Below are 15,489 nucleotides of genomic sequence, written 5' to 3'. Positions count from 1 at the left end.
GAAGTTTGGCACATATTTCTACAGATAGGAGATCCTTGATTAAGGAGATTCATAGCTTGGGAGACATGAGAGTGCATTTGGATGTTTTAGAGGCAAATGCATTCCTAGCACATTTTAGAGTTAGGCCTATCTTAATAGACCAGATCAAAGAAGCACAAAGTAAAGATGATTTCGTAGTTAAGGCCTTATAGGATCTTCAGGGAAGGAAAGGAAAATTGTTTACCAAAGGCACACATGGAGTGTTGAGGTATGGAACCAGACTTTATGTGCCTGATGGTGACGGGTTGAGGAGCGAAATATTTGAGGAAGCTCACATGGCCACCTATGTGGTACATCTAGGGGCTACAAAGATGAATCAAGATTTGAAGGAGGTGTATTGGTGGGAAGGACTCAAGAGAGATGTAGCTGAGTTCATATCCAAGTGCCTGGTATGTCAGCAAGTTAAGGCCGAGCATCAAAGGCCTGCAAGACTACTACAACCGTTACCAGTGCCTGAGTGGAAGTGGGAGCATATTGCCATGGACTTTGTAACGGGTTTGCCTCGAACTAGTGGGTGCTACGACTCGATTTAGATCATAATAGATCGATTAACAAAGTTAACCCATTTTCTTCCAGTTAAGACTACTTACGGGGCTGCCCAATATGCTCGAGTTTATGTGGATGAGATAGTACTACTGCATGGTATCCCCATTTCTATAGTATCTGATAGAGGAGCTCAGTTTACTAATAGGTTTTGGGGAAAGTTGCAAGAAGCATTGGGCATTAAGTTGGATTTCAGCAAACTTTCCACCCTCAGACTGATGGATAGTCTGAACGGACCATACAGACATTGGAGGATATGTTGAGGGCTTGTGTGATAGACTTTGGGGTCAAGTGGGATCAATATCTACCCTTAGTGGAATTTGCCTACAACAATAGTTTCCAATCTAGCATCCAAATGGCACCATTTGAGGCACTATTTGGACGGAGGTGTAGGTCACCCATTGGATGGCTAGAGGTGGGAGAAAGGAAACTTTTGGGGCTTGAGTTGGTGCAGGATGCAACCAAGAAAATACGCATGATTCGGTAGCAGATGTCAACAGCACAAAGTAGACAAAAATCATATGTTGATAACCGACGGAGAGACTTGGAGTTCCAAGTACAAGATCACGTATTTCTAAAAGTTTCATCAACTAAAGGGGTGATGAGGTTTGGCAAGAAAGGGAAGCTAAGTCCTCGATATATAGGACCCTTTGAGATCTTAGAAAGGGTTGGAGTGGTGGCTTATCGTTTGGCTGTACAACCAGACCTTTCGAACATTCATCCCGTGTTTCATGTATCCATGCTTAGGAAGTACAACCCGGATCCATCACATGTAATACAGTACGAAAACATTCAGTTGCAAGATGATCTAACCTATGAAGAGCAACCGGTAGCTATCCTTGATAGGCAAGTCAAAAAGCTTCGTTCAAAGGTAGTAGCATCAGTGAAAGTGCTGTGGCGAAACCACATTAGTGAAGAGGTAACGTGGGAAGTCGAGGAGGAAATGCGAACAAAGTATCCCCATCTCTTTGATACTTAGACGTACGTTACCTTATAGTGAAATTAAATTCAGGGACCGAATTTCTTTAAGTGGGGGAGAATGTGGACCTTGACCTTTATAGACTCGTAAAGGGAAGTATACGCGATATCCCTAATCAGGGGTAATTTCATCATTTCTTTAGTGAGCCCATAAAAGTAAGATTTTTAAACAATATTATGGTCTAAGTAGGCCTAAGGCATAAATGGATGCTGAAATTAGGGGTAAAATGAAAAGGAAACCAAAATTTCGACGATTTTCACGGTAGGGGCAAAATGGTTATTTTTCACCTCGAGTTAAAATTTTAAGTTTTCATGAACCCGAGCATGTCTAGACCATTATGGATCTTGTCCCGGTGTCAAAGGAGTAAAAAGATTGCACAAAGGGTTGCATGAGAACAAGCTAACTAGTCAAGGGCATTTTCGTAATTTTAAGGGAATGGATAAGTTTGGCCTATAAATACTTTCTTCCAATAGCTTGTCTTCCACTTCTTCTTCTCTCTCATGTTTCTTCAAAACCTCCGTGGAAACTTGGTATAAAGCTTGCAAAATTTTCTCTCTCTAGCTCTAGTTTTCATACTGTTGAGCCCTTTTGACTAGAACCCTAGTATTCTTTCACTCTCTCACTTCAAAGCCATTGGTAAAGTTTATTTCCATACTTTCTCTCAATATCTAGGCATTCTAGAGAGAGAATGAGAGAATTACCCCACTTATTTGGAAGCTATTGGAAGGGAATTCAACTATAAAGAAAACCAAGGGTGAGTGATGAACTAAGCTTGATTTTAAGCTGTAGAAAATGGCTAGTAATTGGGATTATGAGCTGTTTTATTGTTGAGTATGTTCATTACTTTTTAGTGATTAAGATAGTGAACATAGATAGCCATTTAATGTGGCAATTGAAAACTAGCAAAGAGATAGCTTTTAAGGTTCATAGTGTGTAAATTGACCTATTACTTATGCTAATGTGATCTTAGGTTCTAAGGAAGCCCCATCATCTCATTTGGACAATTAGGGGAATTGGAGTCATCTAAAGGCTCTACAATCAATCGATGAGTGGACTGCCTATCAAAATTGTTTTGGGAATATGATTGTTTTGTACAAAGTGTTTGAATGATTTTATACAACTTTTCTAAAAAATGAATGCCTTAGGAACAAGCTCTTGAGAAATGGTTTATGTTATGATATATGGTTATTATGGATTTCTAGTGGCTGCATTATGTTGATATACATATATGTTTGAATATAACGTTGTGTAATTATATTGACTCGGCTATGTGAGAGTAGGGAGTGCGCATAAGCCGAGGATGACCTGGTTATGTGCGAGTAGGGAGTACGCATAACCCGATGATGACCCAGCCATGTGCGAGTAGGGAGTGCACATGAGCTGGTGATGATGATGATGTGATGGTGTGTATGATGATGATGGAATGATGTGCATGATAATATGGGTATACGCATACATATATACATATGTAAATATGTGTGTTATAGGAAAGTTTTGAGTAATGGTATATGGTTGTAATACATTTGAAACTTGACACCATAAACTTTGGAAAATTGTCATGTGTTTCATGTTGGTTTAGACATTTCAGCAAGGTGGTTTTTCTTTGGGAGAAAAGGGAAATTTTTCCTTGGTGCCCTGTATTTCGCTACAGCGAGAATCTCTCAGGTTTGAAAACCTTCACCAGAACTGATTCTCACTGCAATGAGAATGAATTTTGCTACAGTGAGATAGTCACTGTAGCTTCTCGATGCAGCGAAAAGGAATCTCGCTGCAGCGAGAAACTCTCTGTTTCATCAGTTGAATTTCACTGCAGCAAGAAACCTTCTGTTTTTGGGTTATAATTTCGCTACAGCAAAAAACCTTCTGTTTTTGTCTCCTATCTTGTCCAATTGTTGCCCTATTTTTCACTTCTTTGCTACCATATCGGAGTATGGACTTCCAACATTAAGAACTAAATGACTTAAGTTTAAAATGAGGAGGTTTAGTGAGAAATCCTCGGCCAGTTGAGAAACCCTCATTTGGCTAAAACTTAATCCCAACGTCCCTGTAATGAAAATTCATTCTCGCTGCAGCGAAGATTCATCGTCGTATTTGACTTGCTTGCGTATTATTAAAGCTTTCATTCTTCAAATGGTGCGTTATGTATGGGTTCATGATTTTCAAATGATTAATCATTTAAGGGCTTGATGAGGGGTTTTTAATAAGAACAGAAACAAATTGCATTGTTTTGAAAAAGAATGCATCATGATTTCGTTAAAGATTCCTTATGGTGTTCTTGTTCCCTTCCTTGTTCACTCATTGGATTTATACTCACCGTTTTCAACTTCATGTTTTCAGATCACGAGGCAGATGGTAACTAGGACGACGTGTCCTTGTAGACTTATATCCATCTTTTCGTATGTGTCTCGGCATTCAGTAGCTGTACATTCATCCGAGTCCCTCCGCTGGAAATCGAGTATTATTTTGTTGTGTATAGACGAACCTAATGTAAATTGTTAAGATACATGTTGTAGATAATGTATATACACTTGTTTGGTATGCCAGTATGAGATGGTAATGTGTAGTATTATTTTGAATTCTAAGTTATGAAATATGACTTAGCAGTTTATGATGGAATGATAAACATGTCAGATTAATAGGCTTGCTTGGGCTTAGTGGACTATATCCATTGGGCCCATGAGCCGGTCATGGCCCAAAATTTGGGTCGTGACAGAATGCACCTTCTTTCCTTCGCTCTTTACCTCACAGATTCGATCCTCTAAGTGCTAGGATCGACTTTTGAGGTTCAAATTCATAAACATTGGTTCTTTTAAAAGTTTAAACTCATTCTAAATCTCCTCCACAACCTCTAATCATTCATATTTCACTTAATATCAACACATAAGTTCATCATGGACACCAATTTCTCATTCATGCTCCATGTCACATAGCACATCAATTAAACATAGCATAAATTGCATATATAACATACTCATCTTAGTGCCAAACATAAGCACTATATCATTCATGTGCCAAGTGTATGCACAAAATCATTTTAGGTTTTACATACTCATACATTACTTGATCATCTCTCTATAGACAATGGCATTCCTTGAATTCACAACCATACACATCAAAGTTCAAATCAATTTATAAGCTAATCCAGCATCATGCATAGCCAACACTAAGATTGAGGGCATTACAAATTTATACCTTAAACATCAAAGTTCTCCACTTCAAGGATGCTATTGATAGGCATCTCATGTCTTCTTAAAATGTTGCCTACTTTTTGACACCTGTCACATTTTAAAACAAAATTGTGAGCATCATTGAATAATGTTGGCCAATACAAACTTGATTGAAGGACTTTTGCTTCAATTTTGTTTCCTCCAAAGTGTCCACCATAATCTAAACAATGGCAATGCTTAAGTATGCTTTCAATTTCTTCCTCTAGAATGCACCATCTCTGCATTCTTTCTGCACATTGTTTATACAAGAAAGGCTCATCCCCCACATTACACTTAACATTATAAAGAAATTTCTTTCTTTGATGAAAATTTAAATAAGGATGTAGAATGGTACTTACAATGTAATTGACTTAGTCAGCATACCATGATAATTTCTTTTGATAAACATGCAACAATTGTTCATTAAGGAAATTCTTATTGATCAAAGTTAAGTCATTACCTTGTCTGTCATTCTCCAACCTTGACAAATGGTCTACTACTTGATTTTCTATGCCTTTTTTGTCTCTAATTTCCAAATCAAATTTTTGTAGTAAGAGTATCCATTTTATCAAATGTGGTTTGGCATCTTTTTTGGAAATCAAGTACTTGATGTATTAATGATCTGTGTATACAATTACCTTAGTGGTAACAAGATAAGAATGAAATTTATCAAAGGCATAAAACAACAACGAGAAGTTCATTTTAAGTTGTAGAATAATTCATTTAGGCCTTTGTCAATGTTTTGCTAGCATAATAAATAGAATGAAAGATCTTATTTCTCCTTTGGCCTAACATTGCACCTATTGCATAGTCACTTGCATCACACATGAGTTCAAAGGGAAGATTCCAATTGAGGACTACAATGATAGGTGCAAAAACCAACTTTTTCTTCAATTCTAAAAATGCAGTAAGACAAGCATCATCAAATTTGAAAGGAATATCTTTCTCCAAAAGATTGGACAATGGTTTGACAATTTTTGAAAAGTCCTTAATGAATCGTCTGTAAAAAGCAGCATTACCAAGAAACCTTTTGATGCCTTTTACTGATGTTAGTAGTAAGCTTTTCAATTATCTTAATCTTTGCTTTGTCCACCTTTATGCCTCTGCTAAAAACTTTTTGATCAAGAACAATGCCTTCTTGTTTGACATTTTTCCTAGATCCATACTAAGTTCGTTTCCTCACATCTTTTAAGGTCCTTTGCAAGATTAAAAAAACAATCATCAAAATTATCACCAAAAATAGAAAAATAATCCATAAATACCTCAAGACATTGTTCCACCATATCTAAAAAGATTACCATCATGCATCTCTAAAAAGTGGCAAGGGTATTGCAAAGTCCAAATGGCATCCTTCGAAAGGCAAAAATGCCATATGGGCATGTGAAAGTAGTTTTCTCTTAATCTTTAGGAGTTATTGCTATTTGATTTGTAACAACCTAATTTTCAAGGTACATTAAGTTAATTGAGAATGATCTATTAATATATATTGTGCCTTAAGGACATCAATGATATTTTATGTATGTCAAGTCTGGAATGTCTATACATTTACACTTAGGTAAATTTTTTCGATGAAATATAAGAAATGATGTATAAATTCTATGGTTTGAGGTTTTGAATTGTATTTGATGTGATAATTAAGGGTATGTATGTGTGGTTTGGATTTTATGAATGATTTGAGGTTGTCGAAGAGATTTAGAATGAGTTTAGACATTGAAAGGAACAATTTTTACGCATTTAGACCAAAAAAGTCTATCCTAATGCATAGAAAGGGTCGATTTTCTGAAGTAAAAACTAGGGGAAGTTAAGCATTCTAGCCCAAGATTGACTATAAGCCCTCTATAGTCGATCTTAAGAAGGAAAATGGAAGAAATATAAATTATCTGGTCCAGGATCGACCATACACCTTTAATAGTCGATTCTTTGAAGCAAAATCGACTAAAACTGACATTCTAGTCTAAGATCGAAATAAACCCTCTATAGTTGATCCTACGAAGGGGAAAAAGGGTGAAAACAAACTTTTTGGTGTAGGATTGACTACAGACCCTCCCTAGTTGATCCTAGGATGCCCAATCAACTAAAAATGGGCTCAAAAGCCCCAAAACTAAAAATTTTCTCATTTTCTCTTAACTCCACATTTCTCCACCCATTTTCTCTCAATTCTCACAGCCTTCAAACCCATTAAACCCCAATTATAAATCATGATTTTAAGTGTTAAAGGAAGGAGATTTCACTCCTAAAAGCTTGATTGTGTGATTTTACTTTTTTTTCTCTAAGACTCAAAACCCTAACCTCCTAAAATGATTTTTGAAGCTATTTGGGGTAGACTAGAGTGGACTGGAGCTTGGGAAATGCTTCTAATGATAAGATTAAACCTTTTACCTATTGATTTTCAATTTAATCGGCTAATGACTTGGATCTAATATGATCTATCTTTAAAAAAATTAGCCTTTTTTAGCTGACTAAGGATTTGGGGTAAATGATTTTACAAGCCAGTTCCTAAGGTATGGGACTAGCTCATTATTGAAGGATTTGAGCTTTATACGTTCGATTGTTAATGATTTGGTTATTTTTAGAAAAGTTGGCATCTTTTTAAAAGCCAAGATTTAATTAGTTTTGTAATATTTTGATACGCTTTAAGGAAAATATGATTGGAGGCTAAAGATTGAAGCTTAGTTGTGGAGCACCTCCAATTTGTCACTATAAGTGGGTTAATTAAATGCATGTGATGCATAACACATGGAAAATGCACTACATTGGTACTATCTTATGAATGTAAGCCTAGCTGAACATACCTAGGTTAGAGAACCATGTATGTATATATGGGCATGTGATTGCCTAGATGGGTGTGCCTAGGCTAGTAAATTGTTAATGTACATGTTAGTATATGTGTTTGCTTGTGAATGCCATTGGGAAGCATAAGCTGTTAGACATTTAGGCAATGCATGATTTTAATGGCTACGGGATATGTTGGGACTAAATCAATGTGATGGTGATACTACGATGTGGGGTTAGATTGTCCGTTTGTTGATGGAATATTGGTGCACAATCTATTGTGATATTATTCATGTATATGCTGCTATTAGGCCATGATTAAATTAAAATGAGATTGTTGACGTATATGTAGCCGGTGAGCCATAATTATTGAGGCACTTAGAACTTTAATGAGCTTATTGACAAATGAAGCTCATTAAATGTGATTGTTGCTATATTGTGGACATATGGAAAGATGAAGACATGATGGCCTTATTGCCAAATTGTGTTTCATCCGAGATATGAATTCTAGATGTCGATTTAACTTGAGGTTGAGTGGATTCAGTTATCCTGTGACTGTGTATGTGCATGCAACGATGGTGGTAAACAAGGGCTGTGGTTTAGTCCTATTTGTGATTCCCACCTACAATGTCATGATGCCGCCCATCTAGAGATTACTCCAAACGATGTTGCAAAGGAGAGATTACTCCTGGTGATGCCAACCATTGAGAGGTTACTTCGGTAGATGATATGATTTTTGCCAGCTACTTCGGCGTTGGGTGTGATTTGATTCTCCACCCATTTCTTCAGCACGTGTGTGACTTATGCTTCGTCAGTTGCTTCGGCACTAGGCATGATTAATTTCTCTACTAGTTGGCCACCGCACGTAATTTGACTATGTCTAATGGAGAACCACCCACTCATTGATTTGATGTGTGTACGATGTGCGATAGCTTGGGAAAGGTTTAGATAAACATGGTATGGTTCAATGCTATACTTCAGCAACTTGAGTGTGCCGTGGAAAATGATGTGATGGACTTTTGTTGACTACGAGGATAAGTCTAATGATGTGTGTGAAGATCTTTAGAGATGTTGGGGATGATGATATGCCCCCATATTGAAAACTTAGGGATAATGATATGCCTTATATTTGGAGATGTTTGTTAGATCATGTAAATGCACTGAGGGTGCCATGTTTATTATGTGTTTAATAAATGTATATAAATCTGATTATGTTCACCATTCACTACCTATTATAGTACTCATCTATCTTTGTAGCATGTGAAGATAAGTGATATAAACGTGGCTTAAGATCGTCGTTTGCACAAATGAATTTTGGCATCCGATAGGCTTTACACCCAATGGTTCACTTCACTGAGTCAAGTCCACACTAGCTTTCACACGTAAAATATTAAAGTTTAGAAATAATGTATTTTAGATATTGTAGGCATTGAGTGCAATGTGATGTTGTGTACAAAGGGTCGTATGATATAAACCCAATGATTGGTCTATGTATGGCCTTACCGATATTTGTATAAACTATGTACCAAAGAAAATGTATTATGTTGAATTTAAATGCCATTTATGAATATTTGGTTATGTAGTCCCTTGGCTTTATGTTATATGATATTGGATTCTGAGGCTTGCTCAAGTCTTGTGGGCTTTGCCTCTTAGTCTTGTGCGTAATCATGGACCCCCGAGTTTGGGTCGTGATAAAGTTTGTATCAGAGTGCCTAGGTTTAAAGTGTCCTAGGTCATCTTAAGTCTGTCAATGGAGTGTCGGGATTAGTGTAGAGTCTTGTACATGTTTTGTGATTGTAGCACAAATTATGAGTATGAGGCCACATGAACTCCCAAGTCTTAATAAGCTTACCCTTGAATTATGGAATTTTTAAAATCTTGAACATTGTATTGCTTCGTCTTGGTACAAGATGCCGCCTAAGATGAGAACTACCTCAAATGCTACAGGTGAGTAAGATGCCTCAAATGTGCTTATTGAACAACCATGAGTGTCCATGTCAAGGACTAGTGGTAGAAGTAGAGCAACTAGATGTGCTCGAAATACGGAACCTAGTTATGTTACTATTGGTGATGATAATGTGGGAATTGGGGATTACTACTTTACCAAAAAGGTGTCACTCTAGAAGATTTGGCAGTTGGGCTACAAAGTTTGGGTAATGAATTCACTACTTTTTGCAATAGAAGGTTGATGTAATTTGAGGAATGGGTTAACTCTAGTTCACAAGATTCAGATTATATGCCTCAGTGTGAACATTCGAGAAAGGCTATTGAGGTTTCTTTGGCAGATTTAGGGTTTAGGGTTTAGGGTTAGGGTTTACTGGTTCAGATGCAAAGGAATATCTACAAAGATTTTTGTAGGACATGAAATGTATTTGTTCTACTTTAGGATGCTCCACACATCGATCAATAGAATTGGTGAGATTTAGATTAAAAGATGTGGCCAAAATATGGTTTGTGACATTTTAAAGAGGTAGACCATCAAGGTCAGCCCCAATGTCATGGGAAGAATTTGTCTAAGCTTTCTTAGATTGCCTCCTACCTGAGAGCATGAGAGATCCTAAGGCATAAGAGTTTGAGACTTTAAGATGAACCCTAGACATGACGATGACTAAGTATGATGTTTGCATCACCCAATTATTGAGATATGCTCCTCACTTGGTCCTAATTGAGCATAATAGGATCAAAAGATTCATCAGGGGATTAATTGAGCCGCTATTTAGAGTTCTTGCCACTCAAATGTTTTCCTCCTATGCAACTATGGTGGTTGTGGCTAAAATGAATGAAACTAGGAGAATGGATAAAAGAAGGGTCGAAGAGTTCAGCTATAGGGACAATAGAGTCGTAGACATTCTAGCAGACTTTGAGTCCCACATTTATATGCTATTAAAGTCACGAGGGGAACACTCCTATGTGCAAGCCTCCAAGAAATAATGATTCATTTAGCCCACCATTAGGTGCGAACAGTCTAGTGGAGCTTCTAATTCCAACCCCAGGCAAAGGGGGTGTTCTGTAATTATTGTGGAAAGGCACATGGTGGGTCGTGCCATAGAGCAGCTGGTCCATGTTTTGGATGTGGTCAATATGGGCATTTGATGAGAGATTGCCCAATGCAAAGGCAGCTAGTAGAGGTTAATCATGGATGTGGAAGGCAAGTGTCTAATACTCCACCTAGAACTGCATATCCATATCCATATCCATGATGCAGCTAGAATGGTTAAAGGCGTTCCCTTCGGGGGGAGCAAAAGGTCTGGGGTTCGAAGGTCTGTGAGGTCTGCGGGCTCGTCTTCCAAAATGAAGAATAGTTGAGTGATGGGGACCTAAACATAACAATACCTTAGAGTGGGCCTCGAGGGGGATGCCACACGACATGTGAGTTTTGGCTAAATAAAGTTAATTTCTTAGGGCACATTGTATTTGAACGAGGGGTGCAAGTGGATCCCAATAAAGGGGAAGTGGTGGTAAATTGGCCAAAGTCGACGTTTGTGTCACGACCTAAATTTTGGGCCATGACCTACGCATGGGCCCAATGGACATAGCCCACTAAGCCCAAGCAAGCCTATTTATATGACATGTTCATTATTTCCATCAAAAGTTGCTAAGATCACATTTCATAATTTCAATTCGAAATAATGTTAAACATTTCCAACTCATAGTGGCATTGCCAAACAAAATATACATTTGTTGTCTAAAACACATATCTTAATAATTTACAACGGGTTTATCTATACACCATAAAGAGATACTCGACTTCCAGCGGAGAGACTCAGGCGAAAGTTCAGCTATTGAATGCCAAGATACCTACCAAGGATACAAATCTACGAGGACACCTTGACCAAGTTACCAGTTGCCTCCTGATCTGAAAACATGAAGTTGAAAACGGTGAGTATAAACACAGTGAGTGAACAAAGGAAGGGAAGTAGCAAACAATAAGGAAAGTTTACAGAAATCATGATGCATTTATCTTAAAAAACAATGCAATTTAGTTTACTTCTTATTAAAACCCCTCATTAAACCTTTAATGAGTTAATCACTTGATGATAAAGGGTCCATGCACAGTAAAGGATTTGAAAAGTGAAAACTTTAATAGCATTCAAGCAAGTCAAGTCAAGTAAAACAACGGGTCCTCGTTGCAGCGGAAAGGCATTCTCCCTGTAGCAAAAATTTGCTCAAATTATCAACTAGCCGAGGGTTTCTCACCAAACCCCATCATTTCAAACTTAATTAATTTATTCCTTGATGTTGGAAGTCCATGCTCAACCATGATGTTAAAGAAATGGAAAATGTGGCAAAAACCAACAAGGTAGCATGTAGGATAGAAAGTTTCTAGCTACAGTGAGATTCAGGCAGCAAAACAGAATGTTTCTCGCTGAAGCGAGAAAGCACTCTCATAGTAGCGAAAAGCAGGGCACCAAAATAAAGAGGGACCTCCTCTACACTAAAAATCCATTTGGTGCTGCAATAAAATCAATTTGCAAGTCAATGGGAAACTTTCAAGATTCTTCATGTCATACAATCACATATTACAATCATGATCTTTCAATTGCATATACATATACGTAAACATATATCAATTCGTATACCACCCCATCTCACCCAGCTCATGTGCATCTGTTGGAGTAGGATCTTGTGGATTAATGTGATTATGTAAAGCATGGTTTCAAAAATTTCTTTAACAAAGGAAGCAAGCAATCCAATTACACAAGCAGAAACACACATTATTATTATTGCAAGTAATATAATCACATCAAAAAAAATAAAATAAGAATCTATTATGTAAGAAAACCATACCTTTATTTTGAGATTCTTATTTTCTGACAATACCACACCAATGATGTAAAGCCTGACCTTACAAATACTTGTCATGACATACATGTGATGGATAGCATGTTTGCATGCTAAGAAAGTCCCGAAAAATTTACCAAAGTATTGTACCTAGAGGTACAACAAAGTTGATTTAAGCCTCGAACTAGATCAAATAAAGATTTTAGGGTGAAATTGAAGATTTTACAGTCCAAGAATGATTTAAAATGGTGATTTAGAGTTCGAGGATCAATTTGGAGTCAAACCAGAAATTTCACTATCTAAGGGTAAAATGGTAATTTTGCCACCTGAGGATAAAAATTGAAATATTGGAAGAAGTTTTTTACCAAGATTGATCACATTTGACTCATTGGAGTATAATTTGAGGTTGATAAGTGAAAAAGTTACAATTTTGATATTTTTGGAGTATAAGGGTAAAATGGTAATTTTGCCACCCTATGGGCAAAACAATAATTTTCCACCACCAAGACATTTTTCCAGCACATGGTCTTCCCTTATCTTCATTTTGACCTTTGACTAATCATGTGGTGGAGATAAAAGGGTTGAAATTTTTAAAATTTTAAAAATGGACCAATAAGAAAATGACAAGTGTCAAGCTTAGGATATTTTATTATTTAACTTAAAAATCAGCATAAATCAGCCCATTATCTCTCCAAACATTCGGCCAAGCAAGGAAGAGAGGGAAAAAAAGGAAGAACAAACCCTAGGTGAAGAATTTCAAGAGAAAAAGTGTGGAAAATCAAGGAAAACAAGTGAAGAAGGTAGGATTTTTCAACTTAAGCTTGAAATCTATATCTCTTAAGCATTTCTCCTTATTTTTCATGCTTAAATTACATGTTTCCATGGTGAATTCATGGCTGGTCAAAATGGGTTAGGAGAGAGAAAGATGTTGGATTGATTTGATTTTAAGATATGTTAGTGTTTTTAGTTAGTTTAGCATATTTAGAAACAAAACAACAAGAAAAGAATCCATTTTCCCCATGAATCTTCATTGGCCGAATCTTCCTTGATATGTGTGAGAGATGGATTGTTATTATTTCGAGAGAAATGGCTTAGAAAATGATGAATAATGGTGAGAAAATTAAGTAGAAAAAATCACGGTGTTAGTGCACTATAATGGCCAAATTTTTCCATGAAGAAATGGGAAGGTTTTGATGCTGAAATTGGTGTTATTTGAATAATGTTTGGTGAATTGAGGTATTAGAAAAGAAATGGAGTAATTTGGGATTAAATTGGACACGTTAGTAATTTAATCGGGTGATAAGACGAATTAGGCCAATATCGAGTTTAGATAGTTACCAGTGCATTTTTGCATTCCATATCATGCATTAGTAATCTAAATTAGTTTAATTTCAATTTAGTACCAATGTGGTGAATTTCTCGATTTTGTACTATGTCAAGGTGGTGAGTCCTTCGATAAAGGCAAGGGAATTACACCCGAGGACCAGTAATCTAAGTATTTCGAGAATCTGCACTCTAGACATAGTGAGTAAACTTACTGTCATTTTAATTATCTAGGGTGGTTTTTAGATGATTTCATGAATTCTATGAAAAAATGGATTTTAAAAGGTAAATTTTCTTGTTTTATGAATAAATGTGTTTCAATGAAATTAATTTATAAATTGTTTTGAAATTAATTATGATTTTGAAAAATAAAGTACACGGAGACTACTATTTGTTGCAATATGATTGTTTACATTGATTGGCTTATGATAAATTGAGTATGATTGGCTGGTTGGCAATTGTATTGAAATACATATTGTCTGGTTGCCTTGAAAGGCTATGAATTACAATAATTGCCATATCATGTTATTGAATTTTATTGATTGGTGGGATAATTATTAGCTTACTACAATAGGCGGGTTCCGTGGACCAGCCTATGAGAGGGGCATGGTAACCCCATTTATATGTGCTCACCTCGGTTGTAGAGGCACGTAGGATAGCTCTTAAGGTGATATTTGAGATCACTTCACGCCGAACCACCACGTGATGGTGAACTCAGCCAACACCAAGGAACAGTTGTAATATCCAATGAAAAATGTGTTTTATGCGAAATGTGAATTTTTAACAGCCTTGGTGGTCTCGATAGAATGCCTTGGCCAAGGTGTCCTCGAGAATGGATTTATGGCACAAGCCTAGTGTTATGAGATTCATAAGCCTCTTTACGTATTTGAATGAAATGTGTTTTAATGATGTGATCCAGTTTATGATGATTTACTTTATTATCTCCATGTACTCAACTTTTGTAAAACCCGACCCTATAAACACATGTCATGACATACATGCACTGAGTAGCATGTTATTATGCTAAGACAGCACTTAAGAATAGATGAAACCCGGTATCGTACCTAACGGTACCCTTGAGTTGATTTAACCTCGAACTAGTTCAAATAGGAATTGTAGGATGAAATTTAATATTTTATAGTCCAAGAATGACTAAAAATGATTGTTCGGAGTTCGAGGGTTCATTTGGGGTAAAATTGAAAATTTTGATGCTTAGGGGCAAAATCATCATTTTGCCACCTAAGATAATAATTTGATCATGGAGTGAAATTTTTGACCAAGATTAACTATTTGGAGTATAATTTAATGATAGGAAGTGAAAAAGTTTAATTCTAGTGATGTTTGGAGTGTAAGGGCAAAATCGTAATTTTACCACTCGCGGACAAAATTTGAGATTTTGAGAGAATTTAGATCAAATTTGATAAATTGGAGAATGGTATGAGTATAAGGGATGAAAAATATGTCTATGGGCAATTTTTTAGTTTTTTGAGCAAAAATGTAATTTTTCACTTTTACGGGGTAAAAGTGTAAATTTCAAAAATTACTCCACCGAGACTTTGGATAAGTCTGAGAATTTTATCTAAGCTATGGATATGCGAGACAAGTGTATGGTGAAAATTTGGAAACAAATGGATGAAATTTTAAAAACAGATCAATGGGAAAGTGACACATGGCACTTTTTAATGATATAATATTATTTTAATGAAAAGTCAGCCCATTTAAACCCCATTTTAAGTGCTGGCCCGCCATAAGGAAGAACCAGAGAGGAAATAGAGAGGAAAGGAAGAAAGCAAAGAAAACAAAGGGAAACTAAAAAAATTCAAAGGGGAATTCGCGTTTTTCGCC

The 15,489-nt window shown here is 36.5% G+C and overlaps 1 protein-coding gene across 1 annotated transcript; it reads left to right on the top strand.

The window, feature by feature from the left end:
• LOC108661944 lies at positions 1,073-1,561 on the top strand. The gene has a single exon (XM_018120940.1). The coding sequence runs from the start codon at positions 1,073-1,075 to the stop codon at positions 1,559-1,561; it is 489 nt and encodes a 162-aa protein (XP_017976429.1).

Source organism: Theobroma cacao, chromosome 5 (assembly GCF_000208745.1).
Source record: "Theobroma cacao cultivar B97-61/B2 chromosome 5, Criollo_cocoa_genome_V2, whole genome shotgun sequence".
NCBI classification, from domain to species: Eukaryota; Viridiplantae; Streptophyta; class Magnoliopsida; order Malvales; family Malvaceae; genus Theobroma; species Theobroma cacao.
Note: the sequence above shows the minus strand (reverse complement) of the source record. Positions and strands in the feature narration are given on the sequence as shown.

What these genes read in the sequence shown, in the direction of transcription:
- LOC108661944 (XM_018120940.1), top strand. Translation starts at nt 1,073, where the DNA reads ATGTCAACAGCACAAAGTAGACAAAAATCATATGTTGATAACCGACGG.